At 42.1% G+C, this 13,021-nt stretch overlaps 1 protein-coding gene and 1 pseudogene across 12 annotated transcripts in view; one reads left to right on the top strand and one right to left on the bottom strand.

Moving 5' to 3' along the window:
• Window positions 1-13,021, top strand: part of ARHGEF9 (Cdc42 guanine nucleotide exchange factor 9) — a 240,285-nt gene that overhangs the window by 60,455 nt on the left and 166,809 nt on the right. The window contains exon 1 of one of the 12 annotated variants that reach the window (XM_045995756.1): window positions 4,972-5,010. The exons of the other annotated variants lie outside the window; for them this stretch is intronic. Coding sequence (XP_045851712.1) covers window positions 5,008-5,010 — 3 coding nt within the window. The 5' untranslated portion in view covers window positions 4,972-5,007. Of the gene's footprint in view, window positions 1-4,971; window positions 5,011-13,021 lie in introns of those variants that run through there. 12 annotated transcript variants of the gene reach the window in all.
• On the bottom strand, window positions 1,029-1,487 carry LOC123935203 (annotated as a pseudogene).

Genomic DNA, 13,021 nt, shown 5'->3' with positions numbered 1-13,021 from the left:
AAGGGTGGCCCTAGATTTTATGGCCCTTCATGTTCAGTTTGGAAGTTTTCTTTCTGTGAGGTATATTTGGGATACACATGTGGAGTACACTTTCACATTGACATGCTTGGAGCACAAACATTCGGTTAGCCATGGAGTACACTTACACTTGGGCATACTCTCTACAGGCAGAGTATATACACAAAGATACACATGATGCATTCTTATGCAAATTTATATGTGTGGACACACATGGATGCATATAAAGCACAACTGCACACCGAGATGCACATAAGGCATGCTGAGATGCACATTCAGATGTGCTCTTACCCCCAGGACATACACTCTTATTCCTGAGATACACTTTTAAGGAGTTACTTGAACAGACCATCCTCCCCCCATGAGACACATTTGAACACACCTATGGTACACACTCACATGCCCCCCACATCCCTGTGGGACACACTTTGATCCAGAACATATGCTACCCTTAGGACCAGCTTGTTGTCACAGTTTTCCAAATAGGTAGAACAAGGCAATGGCCCCATCAGGAATAAAATGGATACTCAAGATGGTATGTGTTATAGCAGGCTCTTCAAGGCAAACACAGTTTACAACTGAGCCCTCAGATGTTGAACTAATAAGCAGATGGAGAAGATAAATTGGCAGTGATCAATGCAGAAAGATATCCTGCTCTTCCATCCCTGATCTACTTAACAAACCACCATGGAATAATTCGATTTTGAATAATGCCCTAGAAAACATAAAGTAACTGAGTATTAAAGTTCATTCTTTTCTTAGGAATGAAGTAATAACTTGGCCAGATCAAATGTATTTAAGTTGTGGGAGGGAGGATGCATAAGGAGGGGCACAGAGTCCCAACTTCTCCTGTTTCAGTGGTAGGTAGAGAAAACAACCACATTCTTTTTTTTTTTTTAACTTTTATTGTTTTATGTTAGTCACCATAAAATACATCATTAGTGTTTGATGCAGTGTTCCAAGATTTTTTTTTAGTTTTATTTGCATTTATTTTATGCAGAATTTACTATTTACTCCCAGACTATAACTTTTTGTTTCTTCAGTTTCTTCTGGGATATCTTTTTCTTTTGTGCAACCTTCTCTTCTGGTTTAAGAACAGTCTGCTCTTTTTCAGTAAGGATCATCTCAATGTGGCAGGGAGAGCTCATGTATGGGTTAATCCATCCATGAGCCTTGTAATTTCTATGCTGCATCTTGGGAGGGTGGTTGTTCTGCTCAATGACCAGAGAATCTGCATCTAAACCCTAAGTTCAGCATTACTTTCTGCATTTTTAAGCATGTGCAGTAAAAATTCAATACTCTTTTGGGGGCACTGGCCTTGTTTCCAGCCCCACTGTTTGGCCTGGGCACACCTCATCCACCATCTCCACCATTGTAGCGATGGAATGGCAAAGGGGTACATGCTTCTGCAAAGTGACATCCTTCAGATACTTGGTGACTTTTCAGATATGCATATCCTCGAGTGCCTGGGCTGTTTCATGTATGTTCTTGAAGTGAACACAAAGATTTGAACTTCTTGCTTTTTGTGATTTGTTAGGGTTTTCTGTGTCAAATCAACAGTGAGCCATTTTCAGAGATCACTTTAGGCCTCTTGAATAGCCACATTCTTAATGACCACAACCCTGCCCCTAGGCATAACAGCTTGAGCCATCTGGCCCCACTAATGAAGACCTGCTATTTTTAGAGTTTCTCAAGCTGGAAACCAGGTCGGGATGTCCTGGGGAGGCCTTTCTGGCCTTTAATAATCAAAGGCTGGAGCTGAAAGGAGAGAATCCTAGGCTGGGTCTGGATTGAATGGTATGAAGCAGTGAAGAGGTTAGAGTGTGCCAGGTTTGCCCCAGCAAACCTCAGAGCAGCAGCCTCAGAGTCTGAGCAGGATACTGTTGACTGTCACAGCCTTATGCTCATTTCTCAACTTTGGACTTGAGATCAAGAAACATGAATTCCAGTTACTATTCTGCAACTTACAGTGTGCCTCAGTCAGGTTTCCCTCCTCTGTCTGGCTCTTATTTGGCCTGTAGGTAAAATAGCCAGTATATCCCTGAGATGCTGGCAAAACTCAAAGAAAGAGTTGAGACAATGCTTTGCAGATGTACTTATTCTTCACCCACAAAGCTATACCTCCATCCCTAAGCTAGTCTCACCCACCAACTACCAGGCCTGACCCCTCTCACAGTAGCCATAAAAAGAAAATGGGATTGAGGGAAGGAAACCTCATAGCATTGTTGTTGGGCAAAGTCATGCTGGAGTCACCCTCACCGTTATAGATACTTTTCAATGCTAGGTCAATCCTTTCCCAGAGAACAGGTTTGCAACATTTAGGTGATCATATAGTTTTGGCTCCTTGGAAACCCTAGGCAGTGAGGAAAAGTGGAGGACATCAGGATCAATGACTTTTTCCTGTACTAGGAAAAGAAAGGTCAGACCACCTATACCTGCCACCTGCCAGAGGAAACAATTTAGAATGGCAGTTCTGACCCGGGGAGAGTGCCTTATTCCATTTTGCACTCAGGGTCATTTCACCTGCTTTGATGAAAGGCAGTGGGTCAGGAACTACACTATATAGCTCAAGTTCAGATTTCTCTTCACCCCATATATTGTGGGCAAAGTTCTTCTAAGCCTCAGTTTTCTGGTCTGTAAAATGGGCTTAACTGTAAATCTCAGGATTGTTGGGTGCAAGAATTCATCATGGCAAAGGATAAGAAAAGTGCCTTGTAAAATGTTGAACATGTTTTGATGCTGTTTGGATTGTTAAGAATCCATCCAGCTCATTATTATAGGTAGTTTAGAGGTAATTCAGGAGCTTGTCTTTGCTTTTTTTCTCACTCCTTCCCCATGTCCTTCTTTTAAGCCAGTATTGGCTCCATTTTACAGATGGGGATACTGAAGACTAGAGAAGGGAGGGACCAGCCTGATGATGTAGGATTAGGTAGTGGTGGATTCAGGATTAGAAACCATGCTTTCAGATCTATCTAGCTTCAAGCTACCAGCCGGCTTAAGTTAATACATGTTAAAAACTTAGGTTTGTCTCTGAAACATAGTGGTGGGGGGCCGCTATCTGGGGCCCAGCCTTCCCCAGCAGTACCCTGCTTCCCCACAAGAGACACACTGACCTTTTGTCCCTTCTATAGCAGCTCATGTCCTACTCACCTGTGGGTTAGAAGCTGTGAAGTATTGGAGAAGATGCTAAGCTGTTGTGAGAGGGAGTTGTGTTGCCCATTTAAGCTACTTCAGAAGAGTCCCTGAAGGCAATTATCCTCCTTGGCTACCCCCACCTCCTCATAGCTTCCTGGGTACAGAAGCTTTGTGTGGCTGACCTGCATAAGGGCTTGGGTCAAAAGGTATCTGAGAAAATGTTTGAGGGCCTTGTTCTGTGGAGTATTTTGCCAGCTCTTGAGGGAGAAGATAGTGGAAATCCAAGAACCAAAGCTGGAAAATTCCCTTGAGACAGGCTGATTCTCACCTGGCTTTGATGTGGACATTACATCTCAGCTGGGCTGACTTCTCTCATTTAGTGTTTTTCCTTGTACACCACAGACTCTTGAGCTGGGCCAGATTTCCTGGAGCCTTTCTAGATTGTTTATTTTTGCCTTTCTGAGCCCAGGACAGATACATTTAAAAAAAAATTATAATGTTATGTTAGTCATCATACAGTAGTACATCATTAGTTTTTGATGTAGTGTTCCATGATTCATTGTTTGTGTATAACACCCAGGACAGATACATTGGGACTGATTGGTGAGAGGAAGGAGATGGAATAATCTGTGGAGCTCATGCGTTGGTGCTAGACATTGGGGAAGATGGCCTTTTGTGTTTTCTTCATCTGTCCTGCCACTAATACATTATTTTCCTATGGCCCCCTGATTGGCTGTAGGAACCTAATTGAAAGTGTTGTTTTTCACTTGTGCTGCTAAAACCTATAGGCTAACTATGGTAAGGTCCTTTCTAGGGCATTAGACAGTTTCTGGGGTGTGGAAACTAAAGGGAAAATGAGAGAGATACCTTCCATTCTTCAAGTTTGAGAGCCCAAAGAGGTGAATAGGAAAGGGTGAGCTGCCAAAATCCTGCCAAGAAGCAGCCACAGAGTTTCCCCAGCTCTCTTGACTCTAGACATGTCCTTTTTTATTATTTTAGTCTTGAATAAGAAATACATTCATGTGGTCAAAATCTAAAAGATACCAGTGTGTGTACAATGGGAAGTCTCCCTCCTGCCCCTCCCCTTCAGCCACTTGGCTTCCTCTGCGGAGGCCACCAGTGAGTCCTTCCACAGAAATGTTCTATGGATATACAAGCATGTATAGATATATTCATTTTTCTCTTTTTATGGTAATATATTCACTGTTCTATGACTTATTATACTTTGGATGTTCTTTGACCCTGTGGGGCATGAGGATGTGTCATGGAGAGCAGAGGTTAAGAGCACTGGTTCAAAAGTAAAACCACTAGTGTTTTGGTTCTGGCTCTATGTGACCTCCAGCAATCACATCATCTCTTCAAAACTTGGTTTCTTCATTTTTGGATGGGGATCAAATAAGTTAGTTTATGTAAAAACTTAGATTTACCTCTGACACATAGTAAGCACTCAGCCACATTTTATTATTAGAAGAAAAGCATTGTACTATGAGTCAGGAAATCTAGGTTCTCTTCTAGCCTCTGCTCCTGGGATAGCTGAGTGACATCCTTTGACATCCTTTGAGATATTTTCTTATCTTTAAAAATGTAAGATCTCATTCCTACTCTGCTTATCTTCTAGAGTTGCTAGGAGGATCCAGTGAGCTCATGAATATGAAATGATGTGAAAGCAACTTAGAAACTGTATTGTGCTTAAGCACATGGAAATGGTGCTACTTAACTCTTTTCACAGAAGCCACTTTGGATAACTCAAACCCAGTGGCCTGAACTGCGTGGAGAAGGCGTTGCCCTTTCTTCTGACGGTACAACCCAAAGGCTATTCCTGAACTGGAGCTCTGTTCTGGGTCAAGATAGTTCATGGTAAAATCAAGAGTCAAGTTTTGTCTTTTGACCTTTTTTTTTAATCTCACTTCATCCCTCTTCTGAATTCCTTGTTTCCACATTTTCTTTGCCTCCTCTCTGTTCCTTTTACCTCCCTTCTGTCTCTTGTCAAAACCTGCTTATAGCTTATTTTCAAACTTTTTATTTAAATTCTGGTTAGTTAACATATAATGTAATATTGGTTTCAGGAGTAGAATTTAGTGACTTACCACTTACATATAATACCCAGTGCTCATTATAACAAGCATCCTTCTTAATACCCATTAAATAAATAAAATGTATAATAATAATAATAATAATAATGATAATAACAACAATAATAGTAAGAATCCACTGTCAGGCTCTTGAACATGACACAGAGTTAAGAAGAATAGGTTCAAGTTCTAGCACTGTACTGGATGCTTTGTTCCTCAGTTTCCCTGGGCCTTTCTTCCTCTGCCCTCATCTCCTTCACCTAGCTTAAATAGAATTTGTCTTGCATCAGCCTGGATGACCTACTTGAAGTTCTGTTGTTACAAGCACAACTACTTTTTATTCAGACAAAGACCCAATACTATCCCTCCTAGGCCTCGAGGGTGAGTCTGATTGTGCTTGTGTCCTCTTTGACAGCTTAAGTTTAGATGTTACATCCATCCCTCTGCCAGAAGGGAAGCCAACTCAGCCATTTTGTCCTCTGGTGCCTTGTCCAGTTGCTGCTCACCAAACACCCCTGCCATCCACCCATCCACTACTTACCATGTCTGCTGGAAACCCAGGATTGTGCTAGACTCTGCTAGAGACATGGCCCATCCCTGAACAGGAATCATTGCTGACAGAGATCAAAGGCACTGCTTCTTGCCTTGGCCAATGTCTTTTCTCTTACTGTGAGTCAATAGGCAGAGGGAAATCAGTAAGCCACTGGAAACCATCTTCTACTTTCTGATGGGCTCTTTAAACATACATTTCCTTTTTGGGTTGTAAGGACTCCCTAGGAGGATATTACATTCCCTTTGAAAAGGCTCAGAGTCTTTACAAATCTGTGTCCTGGGTGGGCATGCTTAATAGACTTCAAGGTGGTTTAAGTTGATTGAAATATATTTATTTTTCCTGTTCTCCAGATATAGGAGCAAGTCAAAATGCTCCTATAAGTGCTATTCCTATTCTCACCACCTTAGAGCAGATGGCCATGTTTAAAGACCACATTAGAACCATTAGTTCTAACCTATCTCTCCCTCTGCTCCTCCCCCCACCTACAGCCCTCCTTCCCTTAGAATGTTTTAACACGACATCTGTCAAATGAATAAAAAAATGACTTTCCTTTCTTCTCTCTGCCTTGCCTACCCACCCTCTGGCTGTGGTGTTGATGAATATGGAACTATTCATGTGGGAGGCATGGAGGACAGATTCATCATGTAGTTCTAGCCCCCTCCTGCTCCCCTTCTGTAAACCTAGAGGAGCCCCACCCCCACTGCTTCTCAGAAAATTTCAAGGCTGGCCTTCAGGTCACAATCCAAGAGAAGATAAGGATTACAGGGCTGGTCCCAGTAGAACCACATGAAGTAATTCAAGAACCCAGGTTCAGAATCTTAGATAGGTCTAAGTCACCTCAGGGGTTGGGGTTTTTTCGGGCTCCCTGCCTCTTCCCTGGGTCTGGCCTGGCCATTTCTCAAGGATTGAAGGCAGCAAAGAGAAGCTAATGGGTGGCTGGAACTTAGTACCCATGGCAAGACAGCGAGTCCAAGAAGAAGATCACAATGCCCAGGGCAGGAATATTTTGGAGATGGAGCCAAGTCTGCCTCAAGAGACAGGAATGGTCAGGGTAACCTCCAGTTCAAGAAGTATGCTTCTGACTCAGCTCATGGAGAGAGCATTGCTGAGTCATTGTTTCTTTGTTTATTTGTTTTACTAATAATTTGTCTCTTAGAATATTAGAGTCTGATTTGAATAGATTGAGCATAGCTCTTGGAAATTGCTTCTATACTACAGCATAGAGATATCCTGCAAGGATTTTTCCATTAGGGCCACTGGGGGGCCTCAGGGTGAAGATCAGGGCAGGGGTGGGAGGGAATAGGAGTTCAAGAGAGCAGGTGCAGATAGCCTCTCAAGGCAGACCGAGAAGATTCTCCTGGACAAGCTACTGTAACTCCTTGGCCTGCCTGGAATCTAATACAAGGAGAAGCCAGGAGACAGAGTTTCAGAAATTCTGATTTCTTCCAAATGATCCAGTGCAGTAAGAGAAAATTCTTGTATTTCAAACTTTGGCTCTAATAAGTTTAAAACACTTGTTTCAATATGATATATGATTCATGATCACTTGGGCTGCTTTTTAGAAATTCTGTGGTGATTCTGAGCAGCAGGTCTGTGAACCACACATTGAAAGACTGTCTAATGTGCTCAAGACACTGGGGTGATGCCAAAAGATCCAAGAATAACCTGACAGTAACTACTATTTCCAGTGTTTTGGACATTCAAGCTGATGTTTATCAGATTGGGAGGTGCCCTGGGTGAGAGACTTCTCTAGCCAACAGGGGCATGCTTGGTTGGTCATCCAGAAACATGTTTTCTCAGTGATATGTCCAATCCTTGACCTATTTGGCTGCATCTTCTCTAAAGGACTTTATTTCTTCAACAAGACCAAACGCTTAACATCATGAACTTTGGGGCAGTACCTGGGTCTTACTGGGCCTGTCAGGTTGAGCTAGTGGCCAAAGTTTCATATCAGAAGAGTCCATTGCTAAAGTCCAGACCAAGCAAGTAACTCCACTTCTTTCATATATGTTTGGTCACTTATAGCTAAGATCACATGTAATCTCTTTGGAAGAAGTACAGACAGGTGTTATTCTTTGTCTATAATGAGTGAGAAAATGTCCTTCATACCTTAAGAAGCTTATTTTGGCTTCCCAAACTTTTAGGTCCTGACAGGTGTAAGTTGGCTTGCAACCAAAGTACATATTGGCCTTTGGTTCAGGTGATCCATCTTGCTCTTACTGAACCTGACTCTTATCTAGGCTCACCTTTCCAAATCAAGCGATCCAGCTAGGTTTTGTGTCTGCCAGGTGTTGCTGAAACTAACCATTGGTCTTTTATTTTATTTTCTTTTTTTTAAAGATTTTATTTATTTATTTGAGAGAGAGGAAGGAGAGAGTGAAAGCATGAGCCGGGGGAGGGGTCAGAAGGAGAGGAAGAAGCAGACTACATGCTGAGTGGGAGCCTGACATGGGGCTCGATCCCAGGACTCCAGGATCATGACTTGAGCTGAAGGCAGATGCTTAACTAACTGAGCCATCCAGGCACCTCAGATCTTTCATTTTCTTAAAGTGAAAAATGGATGGTACAATGATACATTGAAGGAAGCCGGTGTGCAGTGACTCACAAATCACATGAACAAAGTAGGAAAATATGATCCTGTCATGAAAAGATGATATTTGCATACTTCCTTTCAGTACATTTAGAGCCATCATCATTTGAATTCATTAATTATTCTGCTCAGAAATGAAATTATTTAGTTATGGGTGATAGCAATATCCAGGTTAAAGCTGAAATCAGCCAGGTGTGAATTATTAAGTTGTAGGGAAGAGAAAAATCAATTCTTGGGATTTAAAAAATATTCATAGTGGTGTTTTTCTTACTTGGCATCTTTTCTCCTTTCCCTGTTTTCTTTATCTGCTATCTTCTCCTTTCCCTGATGACCATCCAGCACCTGTGCCCATCTTCAGCAAAACTAGCAGCCCACCCCACAAGCCACTTGGCCATAAATCCTATCAACAACAGACTGTCCTATAGACAACCTGGTACATACTACATAAATAATTTTCTTAGCCCTATAGTATGTTATGCTACCTGACAGATGCTAATTCTGTTGTTGTGATCTGAGAACGTGCCTGATTTTAAGGCTCAGGTTGTAGAGACTAAAAACTGTGCTATGCATTATGAATTAAGCAGATTGTTTAGATCTTCATAAGTGTACATCTGATTGTTTAGAGAATAACACTCTGGTTGACAACTTAAATAAGTCCATATTGCCTCATTATCTTCTTATCCTACTTAAAAATTAGTGAAAGAGGCAAAGGAAGAAAGAATACAAACTGGAGTCATCAGGTGAGGGATTAACAAACAGTCAGGTGAAGATGACACAACTAGCAAGAGGCAGCCTAGCTCTAGTGTTCCTGTACTTAACCATGGCTAAGGCTTTGTCTGAGTCAGAGGCACAGAGGTAAGACTACATCTGCCTGCAAGAGAAACAGTTTGGCCAGAGTGGAAGGTCCCTTCCATGGTAAAGATAAGGGTTGGGGCTTTGAAAAATTGACAGGAGAGTTGTTACGGCTCTGGATATCTGGGATCCACATTTTTTTCTATATTGGCAAGGCCTGGCATTGGGAGTACTCCTTACATGATCCAAAATATCCTTTCTCAGATATATCAACCACTGAAGAAAACCTTTAGGATAGGCAGGGAGCCCAGCCTACAGGGTGCCATGGGGATCCCTGGGAAGAATGAGACATCAGGAGAGGCAAGGATGAGCCTAAACTATGAAGGTCCTCCAGAGCAGTGGTTCACCAAGTGTGTCTCTACACCAGCAGCATAGGCATCACCTGGAGACTTGTTTGAAATGCAACTTCTCAAGTCATACTTAAGAGCAACTGAATTAGGGGTGCTTGGGTGTCTCAGTTGGTTAAGCATCTGCTTTGGCTCAGGTCATGATCCCAGGGTCCTGGAATTGAGTCCTGAGGTAGGCTTCCTGCTCAGTGGGGAGCCTGCTTCTCCCTCTCCCTGTGCCCCTGCCCCCAACTCATTCTCTCCCTCTCACTCTGCTGTCTGTTTCTCTCAAATAAATAAAATTTTAAATAGAGACCAACTGAATCAGACACTTAGACTTGGGGGGCCCGGTATGTTTTAACAAGCCCTCCAAGAGGTTGAGAACTACTACTGAAGGTCATTCACAGGGTGGGCTTGTATCCCTGGAAAGAGAAACCAGCTGGAAGCCTTCTCTCTTTGCTTTCTTGTGGGAGATTGGCAAAAGCCAAGCTATAGAATAGAGTAAGGCCTACTAAAGATTCAAATCTGTTCTACCATCTAGTAACTGGGTTACTGGGGGCTATTTTGTCAATGTCACAGGTTATCTTCAGTAAAGATGGGAATATTAATGCTTATCTTAAAGAGTTATGGAGGCTGAGATCACAAAGCCCCTTGCCCAATGCCTGAAATGTGTGTTTAACAAATACAAGTTTTTCTTCCTCCCCATTTTACTTTGTCACTTCTTCCCTGCCTTCTTTCCTTCCACCTGAAATGGTCCACAGGCCACTCCAAGTTAGCTGTAGACACATGCCACATTGTTGACCAGAGACTAGGCTTAGAAGGCAATCTCTTAGAGGTCAGTGCCTCCAGGGTATGGTGATCACATTTTCAGGGTAAAAATCAGGTAACATATGTCTGATAACAGATGTATCTACTTATAGTATCAGTGGGCTAGAATATTTGAAATTAGGATTATCCTGGGAAATCTAGACAAAAATAAATAGGATCTCATTCCTCTTTTAAGAAAAATATTGTGACTTACCCCTCCCCATCATCTCATTCATATCCAAAGTGTCTTTGGTGTAGGGGTGCAGAACACTCTGTGTCCCACTCACAAGTCTGAGCAAGAATCAACCTATATTTGGTTCTATACCTGAAATGTCCTGGGGATTAGGAATTATTTTTTAGAAGTCACATCAGCACTTTCCCAAGGCCAGGAGCTACTTGGGTACCTTGCTGGAGTAACTTAGCACAATCTCCTGGCTTTATGTTGGGCTTGCAGGATGAAAGCGTGGGGATAATTGGGAAATCAAGGCTTTTTCGGGGGAGAGGAGTATAAAACAGTTTATGATATAATGAATTTAACCCCTGATAGAGCCACTCCCAAATGGCCTTTGTCTTTTTCCTTTTATAGCTCTGTACTATATGGTAATATGATCAGCTCCTGCTACTTAAAACTCTTACTTAAAACTCACTTTCATGAGATTACACTCCTTGGTATCCTAGTTATATACTGAGAGTTTCTTTTGGTTTGTTTTTCTGGCTCCTCTTCTCTTCCCGACCTCCCATTACTGCTGTTTCCCTAGGTTTCTGGTCTTAGGATTTTCTTACAGGGCAAATTCTTTTGTTTCCACAATTTCTGGGCCAGTGACCTCAAAACCTATACAACCAATCTCTCCCGACATCTCTCGAACTTCAAATCTACCTGCATATCCTGATGGCTCTCTATATTCAACACACTGAAGAGAAAATTTGTCATCTTTTTTCCCTGCTCCCAAACCAGCATTTCTTCGTGTAACTTAACCTCATGCTTTAATTATCCCACTTTGGCTTGAAATACCACCTTCACCCTGAAATCAACTTTGACTTCCTCCTTTTCCTCAGATTAAAGAGCCTTCAAAAAGGACTCCAGACTACCTTTCCATCTCTCCTTCCCCAACTCCCCCAACCCCTTCTTCCCAGCCTTTTCCAAACTCTACTACCTGTTTGCCATCAAATTCCCTATAGTCTTTACCTATGAGTCTTTATGTAATCTCATTCCTCATTGCTCTGCCTCAAATTCCTTTCCTTCTCCCTCCTGGATCTGTTACAATCCTACCCATTCTTTAAGGTCTATCTTCAGTGTCACATCACATGTGCTCTTGTTGTCTCTCTGATTTCCTCCCATTCAGTTTTACCTCCCTTCCCCTATGATTCTCTGCACTAGTTCTTAAATTCCACATGTGGGTGAAAACATATAATTGACTTCCTCTGGCTGACTTATTTCACGGAGCATAATACCTTCCAGTTTTTAACACTTTTAAAACAACTCAGAGGATAGGCATGTAGCATACCCTTATTCCTGCTTATATTTGTGATTGGAGACTACAGGAGCCCCATACAGCTACCAGCCTCTTCTGGATTACTCTTCTCTCATGTCTGCACACATATCCATCAACTCTTTGTTGAATATTGTTTAATAGGTAGAGAAACTGACTCAGTGGCACCATAGTTTGTAAGAGCAGAGACTCTAGAGCCATACTGTAGCTACATTTGAATTATGTCTTTAATACTTATTGTCTGTGTAAATTTTGGAAAATTATTTAATCTCTCTGAGCTTCAGTATCCTTACCTGTAAGATAGGAATAATAATACTATTTCCTCGAAGAGCTGCTGTGAGGCTTTAATGAATTAATGTGTGTGAAGTTCATGGACTAGTGCCTGACATGTAACAAGTACTCTATACTAGCTAATAACATCATCATCATTATAATGGCACCTTTAGCAAGTAGCAGAGGAAGGTCTTAAATCCAGGTGTTAACAATCCTACCCATCCTTTAAGGTCTATCTTCAGTGTCTATCTTCTACCTTCTCTATCTATAGTGTTACTTTGAGGAAAGCATGGTCTAGGAAGCTGGCCATCTGATGACTGCAGGCAAGTTCTCTTGCTGTATTGTACCTGATCAATGAAATGGCTTAAGGGTGACAACCTTTGAAATGCTATTTAGTTCTGACTGCTTTTGACTCCAGGTAGGCCCTGACAACAGGTTTACCAGTTGGTTTATAGCCAACGAATCCTGGATTGTCCTTGTCTAGGATATAGCTGAGCTCTATGATCTGAGGGCCCAGGCAGGTAAGCTGGACTAAATGGGGACAAGAATGAGCCCACTGCTGCTGGGAAAAGCCAAACATGAAGTTGGTAAAAAGATGACGGCACTATAGAAAGAGCACAGGCAATGGAATCAGTCAGATCTGGGCCTAGGGTACCTCATACAGCGTCACAGATAGCATCCTGAGCTGAGGGCTGGTAACTGATGCCAAGATATGCTTGACTTTTGGTAAAAAGCCAAGGTAATAGCTTTAAGTCACAGGCCTTCATCGTGCTGTGGGTTGGGGCTGTATGTACTTACTGAGCTCTAACACCACCAGTTGGAACCCATCTCCGGTAGAAGAGGGAATTTTTTTTTTTAATGAAGATTTATGTTATTAAGGCCAGCTACCAGCAAGTCTCCACTGA

Source organism: Meles meles, chromosome X, assembly GCF_922984935.1.
Source record: "Meles meles chromosome X, mMelMel3.1 paternal haplotype, whole genome shotgun sequence".
In the NCBI taxonomy this organism is placed as follows: domain Eukaryota; kingdom Metazoa; phylum Chordata; class Mammalia; order Carnivora; family Mustelidae; genus Meles; species Meles meles.
Note: the sequence above shows the minus strand (reverse complement) of the source record. Positions and strands in the feature narration are given on the sequence as shown.